At 39.0% G+C, this 26,264-nt stretch overlaps 2 protein-coding genes across 2 annotated transcripts; both read right to left on the bottom strand.

Annotated features, from left to right (window-relative positions):
- Positions 1 to 4: 4 nt before the first annotated feature.
- Positions 5 to 7,847, bottom strand: LOC119728387 (transmembrane protein 272-like). Its single transcript, XM_038200605.1, has 6 exons — positions 7,709 to 7,847; positions 6,115 to 6,232; positions 2,561 to 2,668; positions 1,968 to 2,027; positions 1,362 to 1,571; positions 5 to 1,068 (listed from the first exon to the last, which is right to left on the bottom strand). Exons 1-6 carry the CDS (start codon positions 7,709 to 7,711, stop codon positions 887 to 889), a joined length of 681 nt encoding a protein of 226 aa, XP_038056533.1. The 5' UTR covers positions 7,712 to 7,847; the 3' UTR covers positions 5 to 886.
- A 1,725-nt stretch (positions 7,848 to 9,572) lies between these two features.
- On the bottom strand, positions 9,573 to 26,184 carry LOC119727179 (sushi domain-containing protein 2-like). The gene is made up of 18 exons (XM_038199041.1): positions 25,813 to 26,184; positions 20,269 to 20,402; positions 18,851 to 19,153; positions 18,374 to 18,529; positions 17,793 to 17,961; positions 17,214 to 17,471; positions 16,591 to 16,912; positions 15,959 to 16,270; positions 15,318 to 15,595; positions 15,025 to 15,165; positions 14,670 to 14,840; positions 14,061 to 14,324; positions 13,545 to 13,793; positions 12,920 to 13,087; positions 12,339 to 12,495; positions 11,640 to 12,125; positions 11,345 to 11,400; positions 9,573 to 10,923 (listed from the first exon to the last, which is right to left on the bottom strand). The coding sequence occupies exons 1-18, from the start codon at positions 25,913 to 25,915 to the stop codon at positions 10,877 to 10,879; spliced, it is 3,774 nt and encodes a 1,257-aa protein (XP_038054969.1). The 5' UTR covers positions 25,916 to 26,184; the 3' UTR covers positions 9,573 to 10,876.
- Between the last annotated feature and the right edge of the window lie 80 nt (positions 26,185 to 26,264).

The following is a 26,264-nucleotide window of genomic DNA, read 5'->3' as shown; positions in this document are numbered from 1 at the left end:
GACGCCTCCGTCAGCGTTTTTATTCACTGGTTCCACGTACGATGACAACCTTACCAGGTGTTTGTACAGAGAGTGATACAGATACAGATACAGATTAACGCATTGATCGTTATTATCTCTCGTGTACTGAATTTTTGCAATCGTCTCTCAAAAATAAACCACTGCGAAGTGTGAACATAACTTCATTATTAATTATTCCTAATAAATTGGAAACATCCTATGTTTAGCAATAGCCATTTATTCATGATATCCGAATGCAGAATGGCCATTGCCCGCACTAACATTGCTTAATATTACCAAAGGCAGAAATGGATTTTACTCGTCAAACGGGTAACAAGGACAATTGCTTTACTCAACAAACTTAGAATGAACTAGAACAATAATACATTGGTTTAATTAAGCAAGCAAACAAGCAAGCACCTTTAATTACAATTGTTACTATTCTACGACCCATCCACAACGATGTTTACTTACATTATATTTATTATACTGTATATGCCTACTTGGGTTGATATACCGGTACATGCTTATGGTATGTCCTGTTTATGCAGCTCCACAATTAAATCATGGTAACAAAACACTTAACGATTAAAATATAACAGAGAAAGCAGTATCTACAGCCACAACTAAACTTAAAACATTTAAAGATTGCAAGTGCTAATAATAATCAGCCTTAAAAGCTCCAACTTTTTGGGTTGCAGCACAATAGCCTGTATCGTTTATCCAATAAAATACATGTACCATCAATAAATCGTTGTAAGATGGCATGATACGAGGAAATAGGGGCTCATATAAGCACCTTCCGTTTGAATTAAACAAATAAAACCAAGTTGTGGTTGTTGCGCTTTTGCTTGCGGGCTAATCAACTCTGGCAAGGAGTGTATGCCTATGTGGCCAGACTGATACCCAGCAGGGTGATAGTGCAGCAAGCGCAGCAGCAGCTCACGATGAAGAAGATGTACGCCAATGTGATGATCCAGAAGGCGAAGTAGTAGAGAGGCGGGTAGCAGTAACGGGGGCTGGTGGGATCGTCGTCAGGACGGAAGTTGGCATACACCCAGACATTACCTGTGTGTATAACAAACGGATATTTCATGAAAATTTATGAGAGGTTAACAGTTCGAATTCCCCCTTGCTCAATGCTTGTGGCCCTGTGCACCCTGAGTAAACAAAACATGTCTGTTCACAAGCAGGACTTGTTCTAAACTCATCATTCAATCAATCGGCTCAAAGTTTATAAAGCATGGTAAGAAACAAGCTACATTTTGTGGGTCCATGCTTCACTCTTTAAAATATCGACAATTGATATCCCATCACGTTTGCATCCTTTTACAAAAATTGGTCGTCCTTGAATCATTTACCTAGGATGAAGAAGACCAGCAAGATGCAAGCGAACAGGCGGCTGACGGAGTTCTCCCTGAGGTAGGAGCTCTCGGCCGCTCCGCCCTCCTTGCGTCTCCGGTACCTCACGGCCAGATCCAAGATGGTCTTGACGATGTAGACGGAGCCGGAGACGATCAGGAAGATCGGGATCAGCCTCTGCACGGGGCAGTCGTCGATGTGCACGGCACCTGTTGCGGGACGGTAAGTTCAAAATTATATCGTTTCCTTTTTTTTTCTGTCTGAAATCGTTTTCTTTTTTTTCTGTCTGAAGTAACTTTACATATTCTTCTCAAAGCTGGAATGGAAACCCACAAGTTTTCTTTGCGATAGTAGAACAATGAAACATCTCCTCTAACCACAAGACACTCCAAAACGTACGATCAGGGATTGGAGATAGGATCACTGAAGTTGTTGAATTTCGCAACACCCCCCTTTCGGGTTTCCCCTCCAAGACTTTTGAAACTAACCCCGGCCATCCCACCCCATTCTCACTGTAAAATTGTTCCCTCGTATCATAAAGTAAACTGTACCATTATCGTGCATGCATACATGGACTTCCATTTTTATTGAAGAGTAAAACGTACCCATGACGACCATTGCGATTGGAACTATGAGTATTACTGCCATCAGGATCGTAAATGCAACTGGAATAAACATAGAGAAAATGCGTTAGTTCGTTCTGCACATACACTGTACATGTTAACCCGAGCTTTTCCCGTGAAAACTTTGTGTACGAAAATCAATGAGAGCACCTTTAAGAACGTCTTTGAATACAAGTTGATAGATAAAGATAGTTTAATGGGGCAAGCACGTTGGTTACTTTGAACGCAAGCTGTCTCAAAGTGATGTTACTAACGTGGTAAAAGTTGTACTGAATAAACTTGCATCTATTTCGAAACCCTTTTTAAAAAAGTTTATTTATTTATATAACACCCCGTTACACACCTTTCCCAAATGAGTTTATGGCCCTAAACACCCTCCTGCGTGCCTTGGAATAGACGGGTCCATTACGCCCCGCCCACTGCGCACGTGGGCAACAACACGTGCCCTTGTCCAATGCATGCTCCAGACGCGCGCGTCGTATGCAAAATACTTTTGTCGAACTTAAGCATGGCAGTGATTGGTCAAAGGATATCATGGGGCGTGGCTTAATGAATCGGTTTGGTTTGCTGCTCACTTGTGTTGATGAGTATCGTCAGTATCTTGGTGATGAAATCCAGAGTACCACTCGAAGTCTTCTTGGCATCTTTCAGCTCCTGCATCACGGAGGAATAAGATGGAGGTTCTGGAGAAAAGACACACAAACAATGAATCGTACAAAGAAGACAGTTTGATGTTATTCATTCAACTTGTTTTCACAAAGCTATGTGCCAGCGCATCCTGCATTGAAATTGCTCCCTCCCAGGCTGTAAACATGACCACATAAATAAGTACAACTTTTCCTGAATATAAACAAAAACAAAGGAATAGGCCTAAAAAAAAATTTTAAAGTCTGAAAAGAAGATTGAATGCAGATTACCCGAGTACGGGTCATCGAAAATCTACACTCTTGCAGGTAAATCTATAGACCCCGCAGGTGGAATCATGTACAGCCATCTTTTCCAAACGTAAACAAATGAAGAACTATTTTGTAGATTTGGACCCTGGTGCTCGTTATAGCATCCCCCTTCAACTCCTTATGTTAAAAAAGTTATAATTGGCCTATGTTTGGCAGTAGCAAGCATTGCATTTCATGTGCCGTGTTAATAACACTCATGTGTTAATAGCAAACCATGTGTCAATGGCATTACAGCATTTTACATGACAATTGGACTGGTGTAACTTCGGTAAAGCAAAACTTTTCTGGGCATTGAGGGCGGATACCATGAAATAAACCGAACGTTGACTCTTAAGATAAAATAGTCTTCTGCACATGCACGTTGCTTTTATAATCTGTCATAGGATAGGCCCTAGCATTTTGAGGCTTTTTTTGCCCAAACACCTGTGACAGGTGTTTCACATTTATCGCCCTTTGATTTCTGAGATACAAAAAAGACGCAATGCGTCTTTTCTACTCGCCTGCACAGAATGCGCCAACACTTTTCTTTCTAAAGTTTCACGCGACGTACGAGAGGCGAGAATGGACCGATCCAGTAAGCCCCTCCCACTGCGCACGTGGGCAAATTAACACGTGCTCCTCTCCAATGCCACATTGCATTTTCCTGCCGCGCGCATCATACGCGCGTGCACGCATGTCGGACTTTTGTACACGCATGTCGGACATAAACCACGGCTGTGATTGGTCAGAATACCATGGGCTCATAAGTTTTCTGCCTTTTCAACTTCATTATCCGGTTCGTTAGTGTGACGTCACCTCCAGCACTTTCTGCACGATTGGAACCGGAAGTTAACGCAGCTCTAGCGTTTGTAGCGAATGGGCGCTAGTAATCAGTGGTGCGCGGGCGTGTATGACGTTTTTACTAACGAACCGGATGAACGATACTATGCAAGTGAAATAGCTTTGGCGTGCTGGTATTCCGTGTTTACATGCTAAGGCAAACTGGAGATGCAACAATGGCTAAAACCAGGCTCTTTCTGAAGTTTTGAGGCTTTTTGACTACAAAATGATGTTGTTTGGTAAGTAGCGTTTTTTGCAAATGCAATGTGGTAGGCCTTTCACTTGCAATGCCAACGACTTAACGCTTTATGAGCATTACATGCCGGTCTGCTGTGGTACATGCGTTTTCCTCATTATGTTCATAATGAATACTGGATAGTCACTGCCTCGGCATTTTGGTCGCCACCATGACGAAACATGAAGGGGGAAAAACAGAATTTATGACCTCACAATAATTTGCAAATATCAATTTCCTCGTCGCTTCATACATAAATCACTGAGGAGGATCATTTTACAATTATTGTTCCATCTTCTGCCCCGATAATAATTAATTGAAAACATGCTGCCATTGGATTCATAGTCTGGCTTTACTGGGAGCTGTATGGTCTATCTGCCTCGGCATCTGTGGGATAAATTACTCCACTGCTGGCATAATTGGAAAGCAATTTCAAAATGCTTCATCATGGCAGCATTATTAAAGACCACATAAGTGTTGTATTTCCCAAACTAGAAAGCACTCAGAGAGCGCAAACCTCCGTCAAGGCTAAAGAATTCCCCGCCATATTGTCAGTACACCCAAAAGAAATATATACTCGCATAAATGGTGAAGCATCCTTTAAAAAAAAAAATCCTGGATCCAGACCCAGGTCCGGATTCGGATCACAAAATCCAATCGATTTGTACTTGTAACAAGGATCCGGCCCTAACATTTTTTTAAATGCAAATCCGTCCATAAATTTTTGAGCAATCTTGTTAACAGACAAAAAAACAACAACTTGACCAACCAACAAACCAACAACCTAACCAATGACAATGAAGTCAACCTCCTTGGCGGAGGCGTATATGGCGGAGGTATATAACGAGGTAATATGCAACGCAAGCACGGTTTGTGCACTTGAAAATATTCTGTATCATTTTAAGGGACATGTGCATTACAAGAAATTGTCGATATGACAAAAGGATTGTTTTTGTTTATTTATATAAGCGATTTCGCTATTTGAAAAACATAAGAGTCTTCAGATTTTTCCATGTAGGCCTATTTAAAGAGAATGTTTTTTTTTAAAGAGAAGCTTTTAAAACCGAGGTTTTCCTTTAAACATGAGAATTCCATCTCGATCCTAACAATACGATGTCCGAAATTCAGAATTTGAAAACTGAAGCTGAATTTAACAGAAAAGGAGAACATCAAAAACAAGGCCTTTTTCAAATCAATTTAATAAAAAACAACATTATCGTTCATGATGAATTAGCACAGCGTTAAAGTGTTTTGCATTTTCCCCACAGAATATAATTAAAAATTATTCTATCAATAGTTCGTGGTTGACTACCCATGCCAGCCGACATAACCATTAATCATTCAGACATGTAATCATGCTGCTTCATTATAGTTTTCCTTCAAAAAATAATTAAATTCCGATTCCACCGAAATAGAGAATTAAAAACCAAAGACTCACGCAAAGCCGTTTTGATTATGATTATGTTTTACCTTGCAACTATGCACCAATAATCACGATTCCTTATCTGGAGGACATGCAACTCTGACCATGCATTCAGTTTTAACATCCGCTCGAATTACGATTAAAATATGCAGACTAGTCGTAAATATTTTTGTCTGAACTCAGTTTCGTGTATATATTCATCGTCTCGGATTGCTTTTTTAGTCGGTTTGCGTGTTCACGTACTATTTATGCTAGGCAAAATTGATATGACTTTCTCGGGTAAGCCAAACGGGTGGTTTTTTTTTTTGGGGGGGGGGGTCAGTTTTGGACCCTTTTGAGTGTAAACCAAATCTGTTTTCGTCAAAAATAGAAATTGGGGCAAAAATAGTGCAAGGGGTAGTGTGGAGAATTGGAAAAATCAATGCAAAATCCATTTAAATTGTGAAATATGTATCCGTGGCATGCATGGTCGTTGGAATTTTTGATATGGAAAAGTATACATCGTAATGTAATTTTTCTCGTACCCATGCAGGTTAATTCCCGGAACTGCAGGTAATTAATTTGAAATGCATCACAGAACAATGATTTCGTCGTTCTCATCAACGTGTCTATATGTTCGTTGTTTGTTTGTTTGTTGGTTGGTTGGTTGATACCTTTTGAAAAACGAACAAAACAGATATCGTGTAAACATTTTACCATCTCCTGGCACTTCGTCAAATGGTGGTGGCTTTTCCGTGGCTGAGGTGTCGGCCGACCCATAAGTAGGCGCCTCAGCGTTGGCATCGGCGCCCACCAGACCTTGCTCTGCGTCAGCCTAGAAAGGGAAAACGCCCCCCAAAAAATACGAATTTGTCAAAACTTGTGATTGCGTTGAGAGATTCTGTCAAGATGGAACCTGTAAATTTAAAACGAAAAAACAATTTTGGAGAAAAACTTTAATTTTGCAGGAGAAAGGCACTCGAGCGAAATACTTCCAAAAACAACTAATTTAAACCATTAGATATGACGCTTCTTGATGGTTTTTATCTTATTTTACTGCTAGTAAAGTGTCGACAAAATATATACACGAAATTTTTCAAAGTGAAAAAGTTACGCTTCAACGATTTGCCCGCACTTCTTATTTTCCTAAAAAAAAAAAAAATTCCACGACTGGAACAGAAATCGGAGCAAGTTTTGTGCTACTTTGTCATAGTCAAAAATTGCATTGTTCATTATAAATACACAATATACAAATTGCAATCAAGCTTCTGCTGTTGTGGTCACTTATTGCTCAATGAGCAGTCATTATGATCTATTTCCATAAGCTTCATAATCTGTGCTGTATGTTCAGATATGATATAATTTATGAAACTCATATACATGTGTATACATATATGTAGATGCATCCAGGATACGGCTCATAAAACTTGATTGCCTGCCATAAACAACCACCCTCCACTGAGCACGGAGAACTTGAATATTTCACTTGCATGCAAATCATATTCCGAATCGTACAATTTATTTAAGGTCGATACGCATTGTTTTCACATATTATTTGAGACACTTCTGAAGGTACGAACTAGCGATATAGCAATGTTTCGGTCACATAATGGGAAAGTGTATTTACTTTGTGAATGCATACAGGGGTTGTTATATTGTTGCTTCAACGTGAACTCCGTCTACAAAATAAGAAAAAGTCAACTGTCTGAAACAATTCCCCATCCAAAATACACACGACTGAAAACAAAAAGTTTGTTCAAGAGCAAAATGAGGACCATGCACTTGCTATATATGTTTATTGATGAGAATGAGGTGACAGAACCTCGGCCCATTGCAAAAAGCAGTTTATAAAAAAAAAAAACCATGTAGGCCTAGTGATTTTAAACTTGAATTGTGTATTTCATTGGAACTCTCTATTCCTGAAAATCAGTCAAATTTTGGATTAAAATAGGCTCTGAAAAGGAATCAATCCATTGGAAACGCTGGTGATAGATTTTTATTCAGCCCTGACAACCATCTTATTTTGCCAACAACCAACCAACAAATGCGGGACACAACCGTGTAGCTACAGCAGGTTCTGTAATGTTAAAAACAATGCGTTCTTTATATGCTTAAACGCGGCTTGGCATAGGTCTACACCATAAACCATACACCAAATATTATTTGTCGGCAATATGGTATACGTGCAGCTCAACAGCTACTATTTTTTGAAGCACAACATCATGGTGTGAACAAATAATGGTAATAAAAAAATGCTGAAAACTAGTACTAGAAAGTAACATTAATTTTGTAGTTTGATCAAAAATCTTACCATTGTTTCCGGTGGCTTGGCGCTGACCCGCGGTTTTCAATCTCCTATTCAGCCCGAACTGAAACGTCACTCCCTCCCTCAATAATCGCCGTATATCTCGCATCTGGACTACCCTGGTTGACATGAGATGATTGCTGCTCGCGACACAGTCTGTTGCTCCCGTAATGACGGCAAAGTAATTTGAATAAGCGCAGAACAGACCAATGAGAGCCCAGAATTTTTATGCGCGTGTGATTATGACAAAGCCAGCGTGTCATATGATCCAATCATTGACCTTTATGATAATTACGTCTGGGCTCTCGAATGAAAATCATAAAAGAAAAACCAGCAATATTCGCCATGCATGCAGGAGCAATCAAGGCAATGGAAATCTTCATTGTCCTATTGATGATTTTTCCCGCATATAAATTAGGACAATGAAACAAAACATTGCTTAGTAGTCCGACCCGCGAGCCTATACAATTCAGTCAGTATTTGAATCTACTGACAGGTCTGTGACACCATTAACAATATTCTGTCTGAAACATAGATTATGTATTCGACGAGGCACCATATGGTGCGTTTGCATTGAGAACTGCTGCACAGAGACAATGTGAAACACCCCCAGCATGCAATGCATACAGCCTTCACGGGCTCACAATAATATATTTTGTAAAAAAATAAATTCACGGACGAATAAAAAAACTACCAGTGTTCATATCCAACATCTGGGTAGGATTAGGAGGGTGTGTGACTAAAGTAATTCATTGATATTTCTCCCAATTATATATCCAACACAATGGTGCATTTTGTTCCCTCTGCATTTTGACAATCAAGTGAGACACTATGTAACTCGAAAAACCAAAATCCCTGATTACATTTATCCTTCGGATTAATTTATTCGAGACAAATGTGTTGCATGAGCTACCAAATAAACAGGTCAAACTGCATACCTGCATTTTTTTTTCAAATAAAAAAAACGCACAAAATATACTGCCAGCTTGATTTTGTTATTTCTTTATTTCTATACTTTATATATACCTTGTTCGTTGGGGCCCAGTTAAAGGGCAATGATTTTATATCGCCTGGATACCCTTTTGCATTGATAATGAATCAAAACAACAAAGATTATCCTCCGAGACACCCGAAACGTAAAAGGTTTGTTTAAAATATTGAAGGAGATAGCATAGTAGCAAAACGTCTATTATATTATTTCATTTCGATGCTATAATATAGTATGAATATAAGCGTACTACTCAACCCGTAGCGGAGGAAAAATAGAACAAACAAGCGATAAAATATTTGGAAGTAATTATTTACATCATAAAATCAGTGCTGCATTCCTGGGCCAGCCAAAGGAACGGAAGACCATTTCATTAAAAGTTCACATGAATTGCCAATTTCTGAAAACGATTCAGTACCTATCTTGTTTCCTTATTCCTAACTACTTGCTCAAACAGAGGTTTCTTCGCCAACAATCATATTCCTAAGCGTTAATCAAATTCAATATCATTTAAATTCACGTAATACACAACTAAGCTTAGTAGATACTACACTTTATTCAAAAGAAGCAGGTCTACTTATATTATAGCATTAAAAATGTTCAAGTAATTTTCTCTACCCTTCTGCACATTTCCAGACCAGCAGGAATTGGTACTATTTTGCTACAATCGTTATTTCACATTTTTATCTGAAACAGTTAAAAGATTTTAGACCTACATCATATGGTGGCCTTATGCCTGCTGCAGGAACTGTTAAAGTGGATACAATTTCCCTCAGTCATTGCAAGTTACACGATAGTTAATCAGATTTAATGCAAGTAAAAGGTAACAACGAATTAATAACCATCCTCAATTAATATTCAAACAAATACGCCTTTTTCCCCCTTAACATTCACTTATCAATTGCATAAATTTGCATAGATATTTGTTAGAACAGAATAATATTTACGTGGTATATCATTTACATGCCCAGAAATCTTGCGCAGTGGATCAAAATTGATTACTAAACTTAATCTTACTGGCTAGCAACGGATACAGGTATTCAAGAGAACAGATGCCATTTAATACCATTTTTACAACTTTTGAAACCGGAACCTAAATATGGTTGAAATAGACTCCGGCAATCAAAATTAAATTTGGCAGAGTCCCTCATTTAAATGCACCTAATACGGACGACTACAACCGCCACCAAGCAGTAAAAGTATTCTTGTAACAACCAAAACATACTTTTAAAGTAGAGACTATACTTTGAAATAACATAGGAAGTGATGGTGTTAGATATCTTGATGATTTTAATAGAACCTTCAAAACAAGAAGTAAACTTTTATACAAAAAATAACCTAATACATGTACATATTATGAAGAGCTGTGAAAACAAAGAATCAATTTCGGATTTTAAAAAGCGCTATGAGGATCTTCAAGCTAATTTTTACTTTTGAAAAATTTAATCTCATATAAAAATAGATATGTAGAAATACACTTCCACTAATCATCTCAGCCTAATGACGTTTTTTTTTTCTGATTTAAAGCAGACACAGACTTGGAAGAAACCTATTTCAACATCTAACCCTGTGACATCCTCATGAAAAAAAATCTCAGGATTTTGTTTTGGATAAAAGGAGCACTCGACCGGAGAAGAGGCAAGCACACCAACATCAAATGAAGGTAAGACAGAATATATATGTCTAATTGTTTTCCCCCGATACATGATCAGGGGTCAATTAGACAGAGCTGCTGAGCTATAAGGTGAAAAAGTTTGCAAAGCACAAAAATATTTCCTGAGCAAAAACAGGTTACCATTAAAAATGTCATTGTCTTACAAAATGTCGATACATATTGCTTGTGAATGATCTTTGGCACTAACAGTTGCAAAACAACATATTGTTTTACTCAGCAGCTCTGTAAAATTGGCCTTGTAAGTATATAACAACAGTAATAAATGCTAAGTATTGCAAAATTGCAAAGACAAAACACAGTTCTTTCTTGTTTGCTGTTTGATTGTACAATAGGTATCAAGATGTTTTGGGGATATGAATGCATGGTTATAATACAATCAATAAAGTAGCTGAACATGCCAAATATGAGTCCCTTCCTTCAAACTTCTGGGGTAAAGTGGCCTGAATTACCTTTCCCTGACAAACAAAACACCGCTTTGAGTGTGTGAAAGTTTACATACTCCGGAAAACTACTATCTGTCGTCCTCCTCCTCCTGTTCCACCTCCTGACGTATCTTTCCTGTTGGAGTAAAACGAGTTCACGTGTTTGTAAAAACTAGTTTTGAAGTCTAAAAGATGAACGTTGAACAATACAAATGTAGAATTCTTCAGCCGATCTAACATTTTTACCTTGTTTTTTTTGTTGATATAGAAAGATGACATTTAGGGACTAAAGTGCAATTTTTACAATAACTGTATTTAATTTTCCCAGTTAAAAACCGTGGATATGCAACTTTTACTAGGAACAAACAAGCAATGTCTTTGATTTTAAAATTTGACTGCGGAAGCCCTTTACTTTGCTCAAATTGTTTAGTAGATATATATTGCACCAGTGATGTTATATCATGTTTACTCTTATTGTATTTTTGTTTTACTTCATTGAGGATTCCGAAGTTTGTTGGGACTTATGGTAGTTAGGCAAATACAAATAAACTGCTTACGTTTGATTCTCGCTATTTCGTCATCACTGCTGTCATCAGAATCATAATGTGAAGTGCTGTAGGATTTAGAGTGAAGAAAAACATAAAAATCATTTGGGTTCTGACATAAAAATGCCTTCTGATTATAATGTATTTTTAAACTTTAAAAAAATTGCAAAATTTATGCTGCTAAGAAAGAAATAGTTGCGCCTTCAAATATTGCTGTTTGTATGTCAGATCACATCTTTCCATCAGGATGGATTCAGTCAGTGTCTCAATGATCTTCAATGTACTAGAGCTTCCTTTGTAGACTTACTTTGGATCTTTAAAGATTGACCCCTTCATGTTTTTAGCCTTTTCCATCTTCTGCCTCGCTTCGAGCGGGTCATCATAAGCATTCTCCTCTGCCCTGGTCTTGGGCTGTTTTGACAGGGAGGGTACATGCCGTGCTGTGGCGGTAGAGGGGCCAGCATGACTGGGCCCAGCGACTGCCTCCTCGGCTGACCGGTAGCCAGGACCCCTGCTGGCGATAGCCGAGCCTCGGTAGTCAGGACCATCCACGGGTCTGGCAAGCTGTCTGTCCCGGGCAGGACGGCGTGGGGCTTCCCCATTACTCCCTCTCATGTCCATATAACCCGTGTCTGCGAATGGGAAAGCTGTGTCGTGGTGGTTGTTTCTTGGAAGGGTGTGCTCATAATTGGGATCGTCAATGATGGAGGAGTTGGATGAAGGGGTGCGGTCGTTTGCCAAGGGCGTGGTCACTAGAGCACCATTTTCGATGCCTTCAATAGTCGATATTGTCCTGTGGAAACCAAGCATAACATTAATCTACCTGCTTCTGAGATTCTGATATTGAGCATTTGTATTTGATTAGCTTCTCAGTATTTTGCATTTCCTTTCATATAATGAAAAGGCTACATTGGGTGGATGGTTATCAAACACTGGACATGAAACAAAAATCTTGTAACGTTGTAATAAGAGTCATAAACCTTTCCTTGTAAGACATATTTCTTACCGGAGTTCATGGTCAGCATGATCCTTGTCATTCCTCTTCTTCCTCCTGAAGCAGCAGATGACGCAAAGGAAGCAGAGTGCAAGGAGGAGGATTCCTCCCAGCACCGCTGCAATGATGATGATCAACATAAGATCCCTCATGGATGCCTGGGGTGGAGCTAAAAGATGATGGGAAGAAAAGTTTAAATTTCCCTCTTTATAATTCTTTAAAACTGTCATAAAAGTTACGATCGGCAGCCTTAACTTTAAATTTTAAATGTTTGGTCCAAGACATGGTGTCTGGGGCAAAACTTATGGAGCAAATCAGCTCAAAAATTGTCTTAGTAGCCAGAGGATAAGAGTTTTAGTTTGGTAAAAAAAACATTCGGAAAACATTTTGTGTGATGGCTGTAAGTCTGTATCCTTCACATTTTCGACTGAGTTATACAGTACTACGTTTGTACACTGGTAATTCTAACTTTCCATAATGAGTATTCAACATGTCTGAATTTAAGGGAGAGTAATGTCAGTTGGCAAGCTGAAACTCAGCAGTAATTTATGCAACATACTCCACAACTCCAAATTCTCGACAGTCATACTTACTGCACACAGTGACATTTCCCTGCCACACTCCTTGGACACATTGTCTTGAGGCTGATCCTGTCCTTTCATACCCCTCGATACAGGAGAATTCCAAAGTGGAACCACTTAGATACACTGTGCCGCTCTTGCTACCACCTTGCGGTGCTTCAAGGAAACCACAGCTTACCACTGCATAAGAAAAGGAAAGTCGTCAAAAGGTTTTAACAGCAATCTGAAAGCTGGATAAATTATATCTGCCAACATTCTCCCTATTGACATGAGACTTGACAAACTATACCTCAACGCTGCATAAAAAAGGAAAGGCGTAAAAGGTTTTGCCCGAAATATCTGAAAGCTTGATAAATGAGTCCGGTAACATTCTCCATGTGGACATGAGACTTGGCATGTTCATTCTACAATCTACCTAATACCTATGTTCATAGTTTCCACAATGAGATGGCAACCTCTTGTCATGAAGAACACACAGGAATCAATTTGTTAAAAATGTCCAAAGCAGAATGATGAAAGAGGGAGAAATAGTCTGCTTGTGAACTAGCTAAGTGGCAGTTTAAAACATTTTGCTCACATGAAGACACATAGTAGAGACCTGCAAAGCACAATTCTCTCCAAGGAATATCGCTCTTACCTGGTGTGGTGTCATTGCTAGTCCCCTCATAATCCTCCTCTGCATCTTCTGCTCCAGTCCCCATCTCAGGTGATGAGGTCTTCTGGTAGTCGTACCGACACACCTCACTGTCTCCACACACACTGTTCAGCTGCTCTTCTGTGAGCGTGGAGTCAAGCGTGTATACAGCTTGGAAGTTTGGCCGGTTGATGGTGCTGACATTGACACTGATGTCATAGCGAAACAAGCTGTCACTTCGGGATATGTACCCTTCGAACAAACACACACAAAAAGTTACTTTTGTTTATCTTTAAAGACATCCTCTCATTTGACTTTTTAAATCAAGCACTATTAATGCAAACGATGTGCTCACGCAATGAGCACGCAATGATTAAAAAAAAACTTAGAAATTGCAATGAGTCTCTTCCGTTAGAAGATTAAAACACAGTAGGATCTGCTTAGGTCATACGTGATGCACATATGCAATCAAGAACTATTTCTGAGGCAAAACAGGTTTTGCTTTTACATTGCTCTTACATTTTACACCGAAGAAGTCATGAAGATTTGCCAGTGAATCCACAGAGAATATCGCCCCATTCGGTGCCTTCAGGTCATCACTGGGGTCGCTGTTCCAATTTCCTAGCAGGCCCGTTGTGCCACCTTGTAGTGCAGGTGCAGCCAGGATCTTGACAGCCATTGCAGAAGCACCAGCTGGTGCCTTGGCTTCAAATGCAGTACCTTGGTCAAATATCACCCGCACACCTTGGCTCTCTTCGGCACCAATCAACTCAACAATTGCACCTGTAATCAGTGATCAGATTAAAGCTTCAGCAAATGACACATTATTCGGGAAGAAAAAACAAGTACACCCTAAATTCTGCATTTTAAGGTACTTCTCCAAAAAAAAGTGGACAATATGTTGTTGAGGTAGTTTCTTTTTGGATGGAAAACACTACCTAATTTCTGAGATGCACACATGGAATGTTTTCAGAGTATCTATTTATAGCATTTTAAGGTACTTCTCCAAAAAAAAGGTGGACAATATATTGTTGAGGTAGTTTCTTTTTGGATGGAAAACACTACCTAAATTCTGAGGTGCACACATGGAATGTTTTCAGAGTATCTATTTATATCCCATCGCCTCACCTCTTGGTCTAGCTGTCCACCAACCACTCTGCTCAAACCCCAGCCGTTGCCATGCGCCTCGGGCCTCCCTGCGAACCCACACGTCCAACTTTCGTCTGTCAGTGATCTCAACTTGTATTGTGTCTGAATCACCCACTCGCATGGTGGCTACAGTCAGACCCGTTGCTTGAACTGTCAAAAGGATCAGGAGTCAAAAGAACTGTTAACAATCAACAATGACAGACCTATATCACATACATTCTGTTCAACCCTGGCTTTGGCAATTAAATTATGAGCACAAAAAAACCCCCAATAATCACATGTTAGATTCTGCAAAACCAATCATAGAGATTTAACCTAAATTCTTTCAGCTTACCATTTTCTATTAACTGAGCCATTCGACCCTGCATAGTGAGGTTGGCGCCTGGAGCTGAGACCAATGTGAATTCACCATAGCCGTTGAAGATGTACTTTGTACCATCGAAGGTGATAAAATGTGGCTCGCCAAACACAGCAGCTGCGAAAGGCAGACATTAAATATTGTAAGCAATAGATAATTAAATAAAACTTGTATGCATACATGCATATTCTTCATTTGGACGGTCTAACATCCTGAGTCGTTCAGCAGTCCATAATTGTCACACTACCTACATGGACATTGACACTCACCTGGTTTGGGCGGCAAGTAGTTCTTGCAGTCACTAGAGGGCCTCTTATTGCGGTAAATATCACAGGATGAGGGATTATAACCTGTGCGTGGACAACACTGCTCCCATGGCACTCTGTCCCCAAGAAAATTTGACAAATATGGAACATTGCCCGGATAGCCTGCAGGAGCGTGTCCGCCATTGAAGTGGCTCTGGGAGGAACCTCCTTCATAATTATCCTCCAGTAGGACAATGTTCTCGGTGTTGTCATAGCAACAGAGCTGGCCTCTGCCTTGATCACTAAAATTGTTGAAGAAAGGAATATTAATCAGTGACGACCTCTAAAAGTTATCTCAGAAATATTATTCCCCCATTAAACATGAACATTTTGTTTTGTACATTAACAGTCAAAGGATAGCCTAAGTCTTGAATTTGTGTTACATTAACTCCCTTTACTATACAAACTTGAACTGTGTAAAATTACATTGTCCTCTGTGAAGGGAAACTATGAATGTAAAACACTTTGTACTTCTGAGTTACAAACAAAGCATAGCAAATGTACTATGACCTAAGATCAAAGGACAACAAAATTGCTTCTAAAGCAATAAAAGTGCACTGCCGAAATATAATAAAGAAAAAGACAAAATGACAAGATGTTCATACCTCCCCCTCCTTGCCCGGACACAATGCACCACGCTTGTCCTGTACGGGCATTTCTCATCTCCACTTGCTCCCTGATTGCACCATGGGTATGGCTCAAAGGCCCCGACATCAGCCTGGGCCTGACGGAGAGTACAGGGACACGCCGGCAGGTTGTCCCCACTCAGGTCTAGTGGTGTTTCTGCGCTGCCCCAGGAGCGACACCATTGGTTTGAGTCGGCCTGATCATCGGCGGGGTTGGCGTTGAAGGGCATGCTCCACATGGATGGAATTGGGGCCTGGGAGGGGTCTGTGCCCGGAACACCCATAACCACACTAAGAAAAATAAGGAAATCACACATACGTGTTCGTTTATGATCAGTCTTTCAGTGGGATATTTGAAAACTCCAGATTTTCTTTGGTTACTGTCCATTTTAGGTGTTATTCCGCTTTACTTATCTACCATTTGTTTGAAACTGATACAGAGACATAATTTCTGACAGCAGTCTTCTGTCTCTCAAGTTTTCCATCTATAATTAAAAATTTCAATAGCTTGAACTTTTCAGGAAATCTTCCGTAATACACAAAGTGCAACAAAATGGATCAATCAGGCCTACAGGAAAGCCACAAACGACAGTCATGAAGTTTCAGTTCACCTTATTCCCGGCTGGGAGATGTCAACTGCTCCATGCTCAACCACACGGTAAATCCCAACATCAATTGGCTCTGCCAGCTGTGGCCTGATCAGAGAATCAAACCCGTTGGACAGTTTACGGTTGTCAGCAATCTTCAGAACTGGTTTCAGCCGGACTTCATTTGTATTTGGATCCTCTGTGTAGGAGTAGAGAAACACGTCCACATGCACGTCGTCTTCACTGAGGGAGTTGGTGAAGGGGTAGCCGTCTTTCTCCCAGCTGACTCGTAGCACGTCGTTGTCTTGGGAGGGGACGACTCGTGGAGGTGCCCTGTCCATTCCAACTGGATTTGACAGAGGAAAATTGCAACATCTTTGTCAGTGGCTCAGAATGGTCTTAATTTGTACAACATTGGTCAATTATGGGTACATACCTTGTTTGTGTGTTAATCTGATCAATAAAATCAGTCAATCTCAGACAGAATCAAGGCATTTGGTGTAACTATGATGAAGTTGATTACGCTCAATCAGTGTGATTTCAGACTCACTTTGTTTCCAAGGATGATGAGATTCAAGTCAACACATCCGAAGGATTTTCAAAAGGAATTACACGTCAATACCATTCTCTTTTCTAAGAGTACTTACCAACAGTAATGTATCCAGTGTAGTTGTAAGTCTGGCCCCCATCCTTGGACAAATACACAGGTGACTCTCCCAGAGCCATGAACAAGGGGGTGGCACACCTGACAGTGAACGGGTCTTTGGTAAAGTCATAGCTGGCTTGGATTTCATAGCCTTGGATTCGGCAGAAGACATCGCTGCTCACATCGAAACACGGCCCGGATATGGATAGGACGTCACCCCCAAGCATGATGACCTGGGCAGGGGATATTCGCAAATTTCCTGTAGGAATGAGAATTGAAAAGGGAACGTCTGTTGAATTATTTTATGGCATCAAGGATGAGTGGTGGATTTTATGTACACACTCTGAATTGAGTCTTAAAGGGGTGTAATCTCATATTTGACAAAGTATACATTTAAGTATGTCCTGAATGATATTGCCCTGACAATTAAGTCTCTTCAGCCACATTCATGAAAAAATTGAGCCAGTTTTCAAGGTTCCTATTGCTGAAATCCCTGCATTGGGTCCCTGATGTCAGATCAATGCCATTAGAAATATGGAGTTAAAAGAGGAAGGAAGCATGCGTCTTCCAGTCCACCTACCGTCAAGATCATTCTGACAGCCTGCAGCTTCAATTTCCTTGCCATCAATTCTGAACATCCACCTGCCTGGTTTCCGTATATTTGTGGTAGTGTTGATTTTCAGAATGTCATCAGTTTGCGAGTTTGGAACAGAGTAGAAATTCAGGCCATCACCTGCGTTGAAACCAACCTAGATAACATAAATGTAGATAAAACAGAGTTAGTTTACAAGATTTTAATTTTTGCACTGATGCTGGAACAGTATTAAGTGGATTATGAGCAAGATAATTATTTCACCGTAATGTTGTGTAGTTAGGATACTGACAAGTATATTTCCTTGAAATACTTTGTGGATAGTTTTAAAACCTCAACACAGCAATTGTTGTCTTTCTGGAACATGATGCGATAGTAACAATCCTAAGAGTTTCTTCTATGAACCATCTTCTTTCACCACTCGTAGAGATTTTTCTGTGGTGCTCTTGAAATCTTTCTTGTTTTCTAAGCCCCTGTTAAAAGTTCTTATATTAGAAGAGTAAATTAAAGTACGCAGCTATTGAGATGTTTCTGTACCCTTGTCTTGGCATAAGACCCGCGTCTATTACCTGCGCTGGGACGGCTCGGTCATCGTCTCCTCCCAGACCAGTCTCCTTATCCCCAAAACTTGCCGAGCCCGTGGTCCACTGAAGCTCCCCATAGTTGAAGATTGTAAAGGAGTAGACGCTGTCTGTGATCAAGATGGCTTGGAAGGTGTTCTCTCTCTGCAAAAAAAAGACACATTAAACTCTCTTGATTGAATTGCATTGAGATTTTGGGTTTTAGTTGGCAAATGATGGAGCCAAAATATGCCCCTTGTTTGTTAATTCATGTAACACATTAAACGGCAATGGATATTGCATTATTAGTCTTTTTATTTGACATTGATGGTTCAGAGTCCTATAAAGAATGTTGCAAAAGATTTCAACATATGAAGAAAATGTCACAGAAACCTTCCCGCAACTCAAGACATCAGTGAGCTGAGCTGAGGTTAGGCTCTGGTCAAGAACTAGCTGCTCAAGATAATGTTCGTACTGATCACTTACATTTACCCTGCCAGTACGCGAATTGTAGAAGGCAACCTTGTCCCAAGTGACGATCAGCAACCACTCGGCCACGAATGGTTCGAACCTGAAATCCACAGCAAAGACGCGGGCCACTTCGTCGGTGGCCCGCTTCAAGAGGTCTGTGTCATTGGTGGTCTGCCGGTACCAGACGTGACCTCCGTTGGTCACGTCCACGTCAGCCCAGTACGGGGCGATGATTCGCCGGTCGTTACCCAGGGGGAAACTCTCCGGTGTGTACTGGACCACATTTTGTAGAAAGGAGACGACACCATTTGTGTTGACCTGGGAAAGAGAAATCACTGGAATGAAAACTAAACTAGAGTTCCTTGGATTCTTAACAAGCACATTTTGACAGAGATTCTCCTTAATTTTAGCTGACATCTAGAGTTAGAGCTGGAATCAATAACAGACTAGAGGAAACTATAAACATCCCCAATTCGCAATTGGAGGAAAAGTTAACTTTGTTAAGTTTGAAATAGTCTGACCAATCTGACTGTGTGCCCACTTTCCAGAAAATGAGAACCCCTAAGTACCTCCTTTAAATAGGACTCTAGTGCACTGAATCTTGCTTTTTTTCAACAAGTCCATTGTTTTAGTATCCAAAATGACAAATTCTTCACCGACACTATCAGAAACCATATGTTCCTTAACCTTGTTTTAATAGAAAATGCAGAAGTTTAACTAACAAAATTATTAAAAAATAAAAACAACAACAATGGTTGCAATCCATTTCAATAGCCAATTATTGCACTATTGTGATAAGTTTTGGTAAGGTTTCCAAGCAACCAAGGTAGTTCCATTAATTCAAGAGTGAAAGTGCAACAAAAATTAAAGCATTTCCTTTTCACGTCTATAAATATGACCTTGCAAATACAATCCTTTCAAACTTGCAGTGCCATGTTTGTACTGGCATGTCCTCCAGAGTTTAGTGGGCTAAAGGTTCAGATCCTAATTTGTCTGTGGACTTTGTGATACATTTGTTGGTACATTTCAATATCTCATTTACTTAAAATTAGGCCATTTCAAGCCAAATATATAATATGGTACATTAAGAATTACACTAAAGAGCAGGTGCAAGTCGGGTCCTTGCTGAGTTTTAACCAATAGTAGTCTGCTTATTTTTAACTTCAGAATTGTTGTATCACAATAAAGTACTAGCTCCCAAGCAATGTTAAAACTGAAACAAGAAATCACCCTCCCCCACCTAATAAAAAAGGATACCTGTAATGTACAGCCCGTTTCATGGGCTTTCTCTTTTGAATGTTTCAATTTGATCATTATAATATCCTTTGATCTTACTGGGGTTTGTGGTTCAAATACAAGTACAAGTTAACTGCACAAACTTAATTGCAAAAGTTAATAATGGAAAATAATGAGCTTCTAAGGAGTATACTCACATATAACGATCTGTGATTCTGATCGAAGAAAGGAAAGTAGCTAATTGTCGCTGGTAACTCTAGCTCTATGCCAGTGTCGTCCTCAATGGGCAACTCTTTATCCCCCACTGATGAGCCATAGGGAAAGAAAAGATCTGAAAAAGAGAAAAATATTCACAAGATTGTGTGTTTGTCTTTTTTGATGTAAATTTCTGGGTTTTTCCTTTATAAGCCTGCATGTGCTTACACAATCACACCAAAAATTTAAAGTTATTACACAGATAGAAATGTAGTTTCTTAAAATGAAACGATTTACCTCAAACTGCAGGGTTTCAACTTAAAACTGTAACATAAAAATGTACACCATGCATGTGGTTGCTACATTGTTCCATCAACAGTTTCACTAAATTATTTAATTCAACACTATAGTTCTCAGTAAAGCAGAGTTGGCATACTAACTCGATGTCATGATCTGCCGTAAAAGCCTTTTTGACAATGACGACTTAATTTGTCATTGCATAGATCCTGTAGATCTTGTCAACATCGTTCAAGCAAAAATTGTAATTTAATAAGTGTTTACAAATATTTTAAGGAACATACAATTACGTAAAACATCGTCTTCAATTCAAATGAGACAGTGGATTCACAATTCTGACAATGGATTCACGGACCTCTTTTTGTATAGCACCATAAATATATTTATGAAAATAAAGCAGTTCTACATGATGTAGGCCCCCTAGATGCCGCCATTTATATTGTTTGCGCAGCTGTTATCTCGATGGCTCAAATTAATTAGCATATAATTTATAAAAGACCACCGCACGACAATTATGCTCATCTACAAGACCCTTCTTTTCAAAACTATCGTGACAAATATCGTCCCAAAAAACAACAGCACCCTTACGTTTATGTCGGGTGCGACACTGACATATCCCAAGCGTACAAATCAGAGTTTTGACAAATCCACGCGTACTCCCGCCACTCGTTCAATATAATAATCATGACAAGTGCGTCGTGCGAGCGGCATAACGGTACCGCTAAGCTTCGCCAGCACACTTCTCTGGAGAGAATTCTTACGGATGCATACCTGCAAATATACTCCCATAGACACTAGTGCTAAATGCCCATACTTCAAAATTCTTTTAAAAATACTCCAAACTCTCACAGGTATTCAAGCTGCACAGAAAAATGATAATCAACATGTCATCTTTCGTTTTCTTTTCAATTTTTGGTGGCTTGACCATTGACTTTTCGAGATATTTTCACCCAAAGAAGACGACCCCTATTTTCCCCAAAGCGGAAAAGTAGCCATCTTGAAAAACGATCCCTCCACAACATGGCAAAATAGCGCCACTTTCGAGCCCAATAGCATCCAAAATGCTCAGAATTGGAAGCCCCAAGTCCGGGCCAGAGGTTCACTACCATATCTCTTCAATTCCCCAATTTTACGGCGCTCAGAACTCTCTAATATAGAATATTTTGAGGTATAACTTTTATTCATAAGCTTGGCGGATCGATTTACCGGTGTGCACCCTTACGGTTCCAAAAGCGAAGTCATACTCCCAAATTACAAAATCTGGTGCAGTAATTATTTACCAAGGTTTGAACAAGGTTAATTATGGTCGGCAATACAAGAGGATCAGTCTAGGCTCAGTCTCTTATTAAAATCCTAAGGATCTCTAACTCGAGTAAACCGTAATGGATCGAACATAATTCGCACTACTCCGATATGGTTGGAACGTTCTAATATTGCTGTTCTTCAGATTTTTTTTAAAAGTTTCTCATATTTCAGCTTGATTGATGTTTTACTTTTCATGATTAGGGGCCTACTTGATATATTCATTAATAATATGTGGGCTCTTTTCTAGTGTCCGTTTATAAGAATAATTAAGCATTTCACTTAGTTTTAATGAAATAACTTCTTGTGGTAGCTTGATTTTTAGTTACTAGATTGGACGTTATTCATGTACTTATGTTAAAGATCATTTCTTTTTTAGCATTTTGAGAGACTACACTTGATTTATTACGTGGTAAATTTCTATTTTTTAAGATGATTTGAAAGTTTAAGCACTCGGTTTTGATGGCATTTAACTTTGTTTGATTGAACATTAAAAACTCAAAAAGAGGATGAAATCACAAGCTGAAAACGCTATAAATTTCAGGCCTGTCAGTGGGTGGGCTGGAGCCATAAATCTACTGGATAGGAAGTTTAGTTTCTTGTTGGTAGGAGTTATTTTGAGTAGTGATATGGCCGTTGGACATGCGCGCACATAGTCTAGTTGTGGCTACGCCCACTCACTTCTGTTATAAATGGCCGCACGCAGGGCTGTTCCCCTCTGAGAAGTCACAAAGGGTCGTTGCAATCCCCATATTGTTGTTGTTGACATTTTATAAGCCACAAAAACACTGGGTCAATCTTCAGTGACTATGTACCATTACCGATGACATGGATATTTTTGCCACAGATACAGTAGTATTTTGTATGAGGTTGTGATCTTGTCCATGGGACAAGCCACCCCCACGGCTGCAAAAGTACCAATATAATAGCAATAATATGCCTTATTCAATATAATCGAAAGAGCCGTTGGCATGCAGGAAACCACACTTTCTTCTGAATAGGGACAAACTGATTATTGCTTTAGGGTACTGGTTAAGAGGAATTTCGAGGATAATGGTCGTGTAAAATACCAAAGGGTTTGATTGTGAGTCCAAAAGTTTAGGCAGTCATGAGGACTTTTGGTTTTGAGTACGGAGCATTGATTTTCAGTAAATTGCAATCTATCAATGAAAGATGACCCCAAAGGGCCTTGGTCTGTGCTCATATCTTTTGATTGGAAGGGAACTATAGATTTTATTTATATACTTCATTCTTTCGGATTATTCCTTGGTAAAACCCAAACACACTGGATGGGTCAAATATCCTATTCAAGAATAAGAAAAGGGCCTAAATTGATCAAGGAGATGTTTTCTTTTTCAACGAATAATGTGATATAGGCCCTATACTGAAGTCAGTCGCACGATCAACAAAATGTGAGTTTAATCAAACTTTTGAATGACAGTATAAAAGAAAAAGTTTTAAAAATATCGCAGACTGGCTGTTGGTTTGTGCCGAGTTGATTGTGCGCGAATGGCCAAATAAACCTTTGAATTTCTAAAGAATTTCTGATGATTTCTTATTGCGTGAATGATTATGGTGTCAACTTGCTTTACATAGTATACAAATGCAATTCTTTAGGTATCAGTTATGACTGTGTTCAAAGGAAAAACAACAATCGATGGTATTATTTAAATATATGATGATTGGCCATGGGGCTTCAATGTCATTATTAATTGATCGATAAACATCCACACAAATGCATCTATACAGCATTATATTATGCATCCTTTTAGCTTAGCAATTATTTGAAAGTTCAATGTCGCTTAGGCTTTTCTACATGTAAACCATTTTTGTAAACTGTCATTGCTGTTGTGTTGTTAATTTTCCGGTTAACTTGACTGTCATTTGAACTCATGTCACGCCACACTTTTTACGAAAATCGATGGTTAAGTTTAAATCCAAAACATTCGTATTATCGACTTCAAAATAGCAACTTTAATTTAAATTTGGCTTAATTATTTTTTTTTTAACTGTGCTTGTCCATTTTTTAATATTTCAAAAGTCCTTTTCCCATATCTCCGATTTCGCTCATGTTTGCTGATTAATGATGTGGTGAAAACTCATCTCTCAATGGTTTGTCCAAATCACGACACGTATTGCCTGTGCAGGTCAATGCTGTCGTCCGCCCGCATGGGCGTTCCCGTTTATCCACAAGTCCAAACAATACCCAATGCAAACAAAATCAATACAAGCCTGTCGGGTCTGGCGTTAATTCTAAAGAGACAATATTTGAAAACAAATACAACATCCCTGGAATACTAAATCCCAATTGAAGGTCGACAAATAAAACAGATTGTAATTGCGCATTTTGAAACCAAAGGTATTTTAAATTACTTTTATATTTGACGTTGTAAACGAGTTGAAATTTTAATACGCCATTTTAAAGATGGCAACATATTTATTTTGGGGTATTAATTATATTTTGTACAATAAAAGCCCACTTATTATATGTCATGAATTCACATCAATGCCCTAGTGAGATGTAATCATTACTTGACTTAGGTTTGTGTTTGATATTTATCAGAAACCTCCATGTCAATTTTGTTAACTGCCAAAATAACTGGTTTTCATTGAAAACATAAATAAATAAATAATCATAAAGGAAAGTTCTTGATTTGAGATCAAAAGTTAATACTGAGTTGAGATTGAAATGATAACCCTTTTTTTAGCCGCGTTACGGGCAGGATCTAAAAATATTAATAATTGCAGACAATTTTTTTCCGGAACTTTAGAGTGGCTCATCAGCAGGCATTTGCTTAATATTTTCATCTCAACCAGCGTGGCCGATAGCCATATGAAATGATGCGCATGTGTGCATGTGTACTGGAATGTTATTTTAACGCAGGACCGCTTGACTGAATAGGGCAAGGCGTATCCTGGTACAAGCAAACATGTGAAACCCCCTACGTAATCAATAAGTCAGCATTAGTCATACAGCTCCCATCCCTTTCTCCTTTTCACACCGAACAAAAGATGGTGGTACATGTTCGTAAAATGAAAGTATGCCGACATACCCGGGGTCTAACTAGTTCACTGCGGGGGAAATAGTTGAAGAGATATTCATGCTATAGTGTTGATGACGATGTTATATCAATATTATATTCATATCTCATATCAATAGCAGAGAAATGTCAAATATGTTGCTTGTGCGTGGTTTAAATTCAAGCATGTACCGACTTCCGGTTTTATCGCTGCGTAATAGGACTTTCATCCAGATACGAGACTAACTTCTAAAACTTATATTTAATCAGTAAAAACTATCAATCTAGTACAATTTGGAATGGAAAAAAAAACATAAAAGTTTTTATATCTGATTTCTAACTGATAATTTGGAAACAACAGAAGAAAAGTTTTCATATCGAATTTCTAACTAATATTATTGAGAAAATCATTTGGGGATAACATAGAAAATGTAAACATCAAATCCCCATCCTTCTCTTGGCAGCTTCACCATTTTCAATGTTTCAAATCAAAGTCACCAGAAATGATTCAATTGCCAAGTATCAAATCAATTTTCACTGTGTTCATGGTTTCTAAGACTCGAATTTATCGGAAAGTCAAATTTTCAGTTTAAGTATAGAAATGTTCCATGTTGTAACAACTAGTAACTATGGGTACAAAGTGGTTGTCAATTTGTTTGCGGAATGTAAACCATGGAATGTTAAATTTTCCATTTATAGCAAAATTAATTAATTTGTTTCCCAAGGGAAAAAGGGAGACTAAAAATAGAAGAGAGATGAAACAGTTACCCTCTTCGGTATTGAAAGTTCAGTGTTATTTAGAAGGTGGTCATTTGTAAAATGACCAATCCTGGAGTATCCGATGCTTAAAATTATAAATTTCTCCTAACACATCAAATGATGTTGTCTTTAATTGGTGTAAACATGATATTGGGCTATCAATCTCACCTTGCTCCTGCGATGCAACATCCTGTACTCTTGCCAACGTAAAACAAACCATCAGATATAAAACGACGATAGAGGGTGAACTCCGCAGCGTACCCATGCTCATCGCCTGTTGCGCGCTGTCTCCGAAGAGATTTTCCGTGCTCAATGGTGAAATCTTCCCACGGGCAGATGCGTTTCTATTCCACTACAAGAATACTCCTCGTTTGGTTATTAAATCGTGATCGAAGACGAGAATTATATGAAGTATTTCTAAGTAATTATGATAAATTTGCGAAATATCAGCGAGCGATTATAGAAAAGTGTGCTCATCACGGATACTCGGTTTGATTTTGAAAGTGTTTGGTCGATTGGGTCACACCGCTGTGCGAGTGATTATCTATGCATGAGTGCATCACAAAAGGCCAACAATAGATTGACATGTACGTCATAATCTCTTTTTGTGCAGTGCAATG

Source organism: Patiria miniata, unplaced genomic scaffold (assembly GCF_015706575.1).
Source record: "Patiria miniata isolate m_02_andy unplaced genomic scaffold, ASM1570657v1 HiC_scaffold_20, whole genome shotgun sequence".
NCBI classification, from domain to species: Eukaryota; Metazoa; Echinodermata; class Asteroidea; order Valvatida; family Asterinidae; genus Patiria; species Patiria miniata.
Note: the sequence above shows the minus strand (reverse complement) of the source record. Positions and strands in the feature narration are given on the sequence as shown.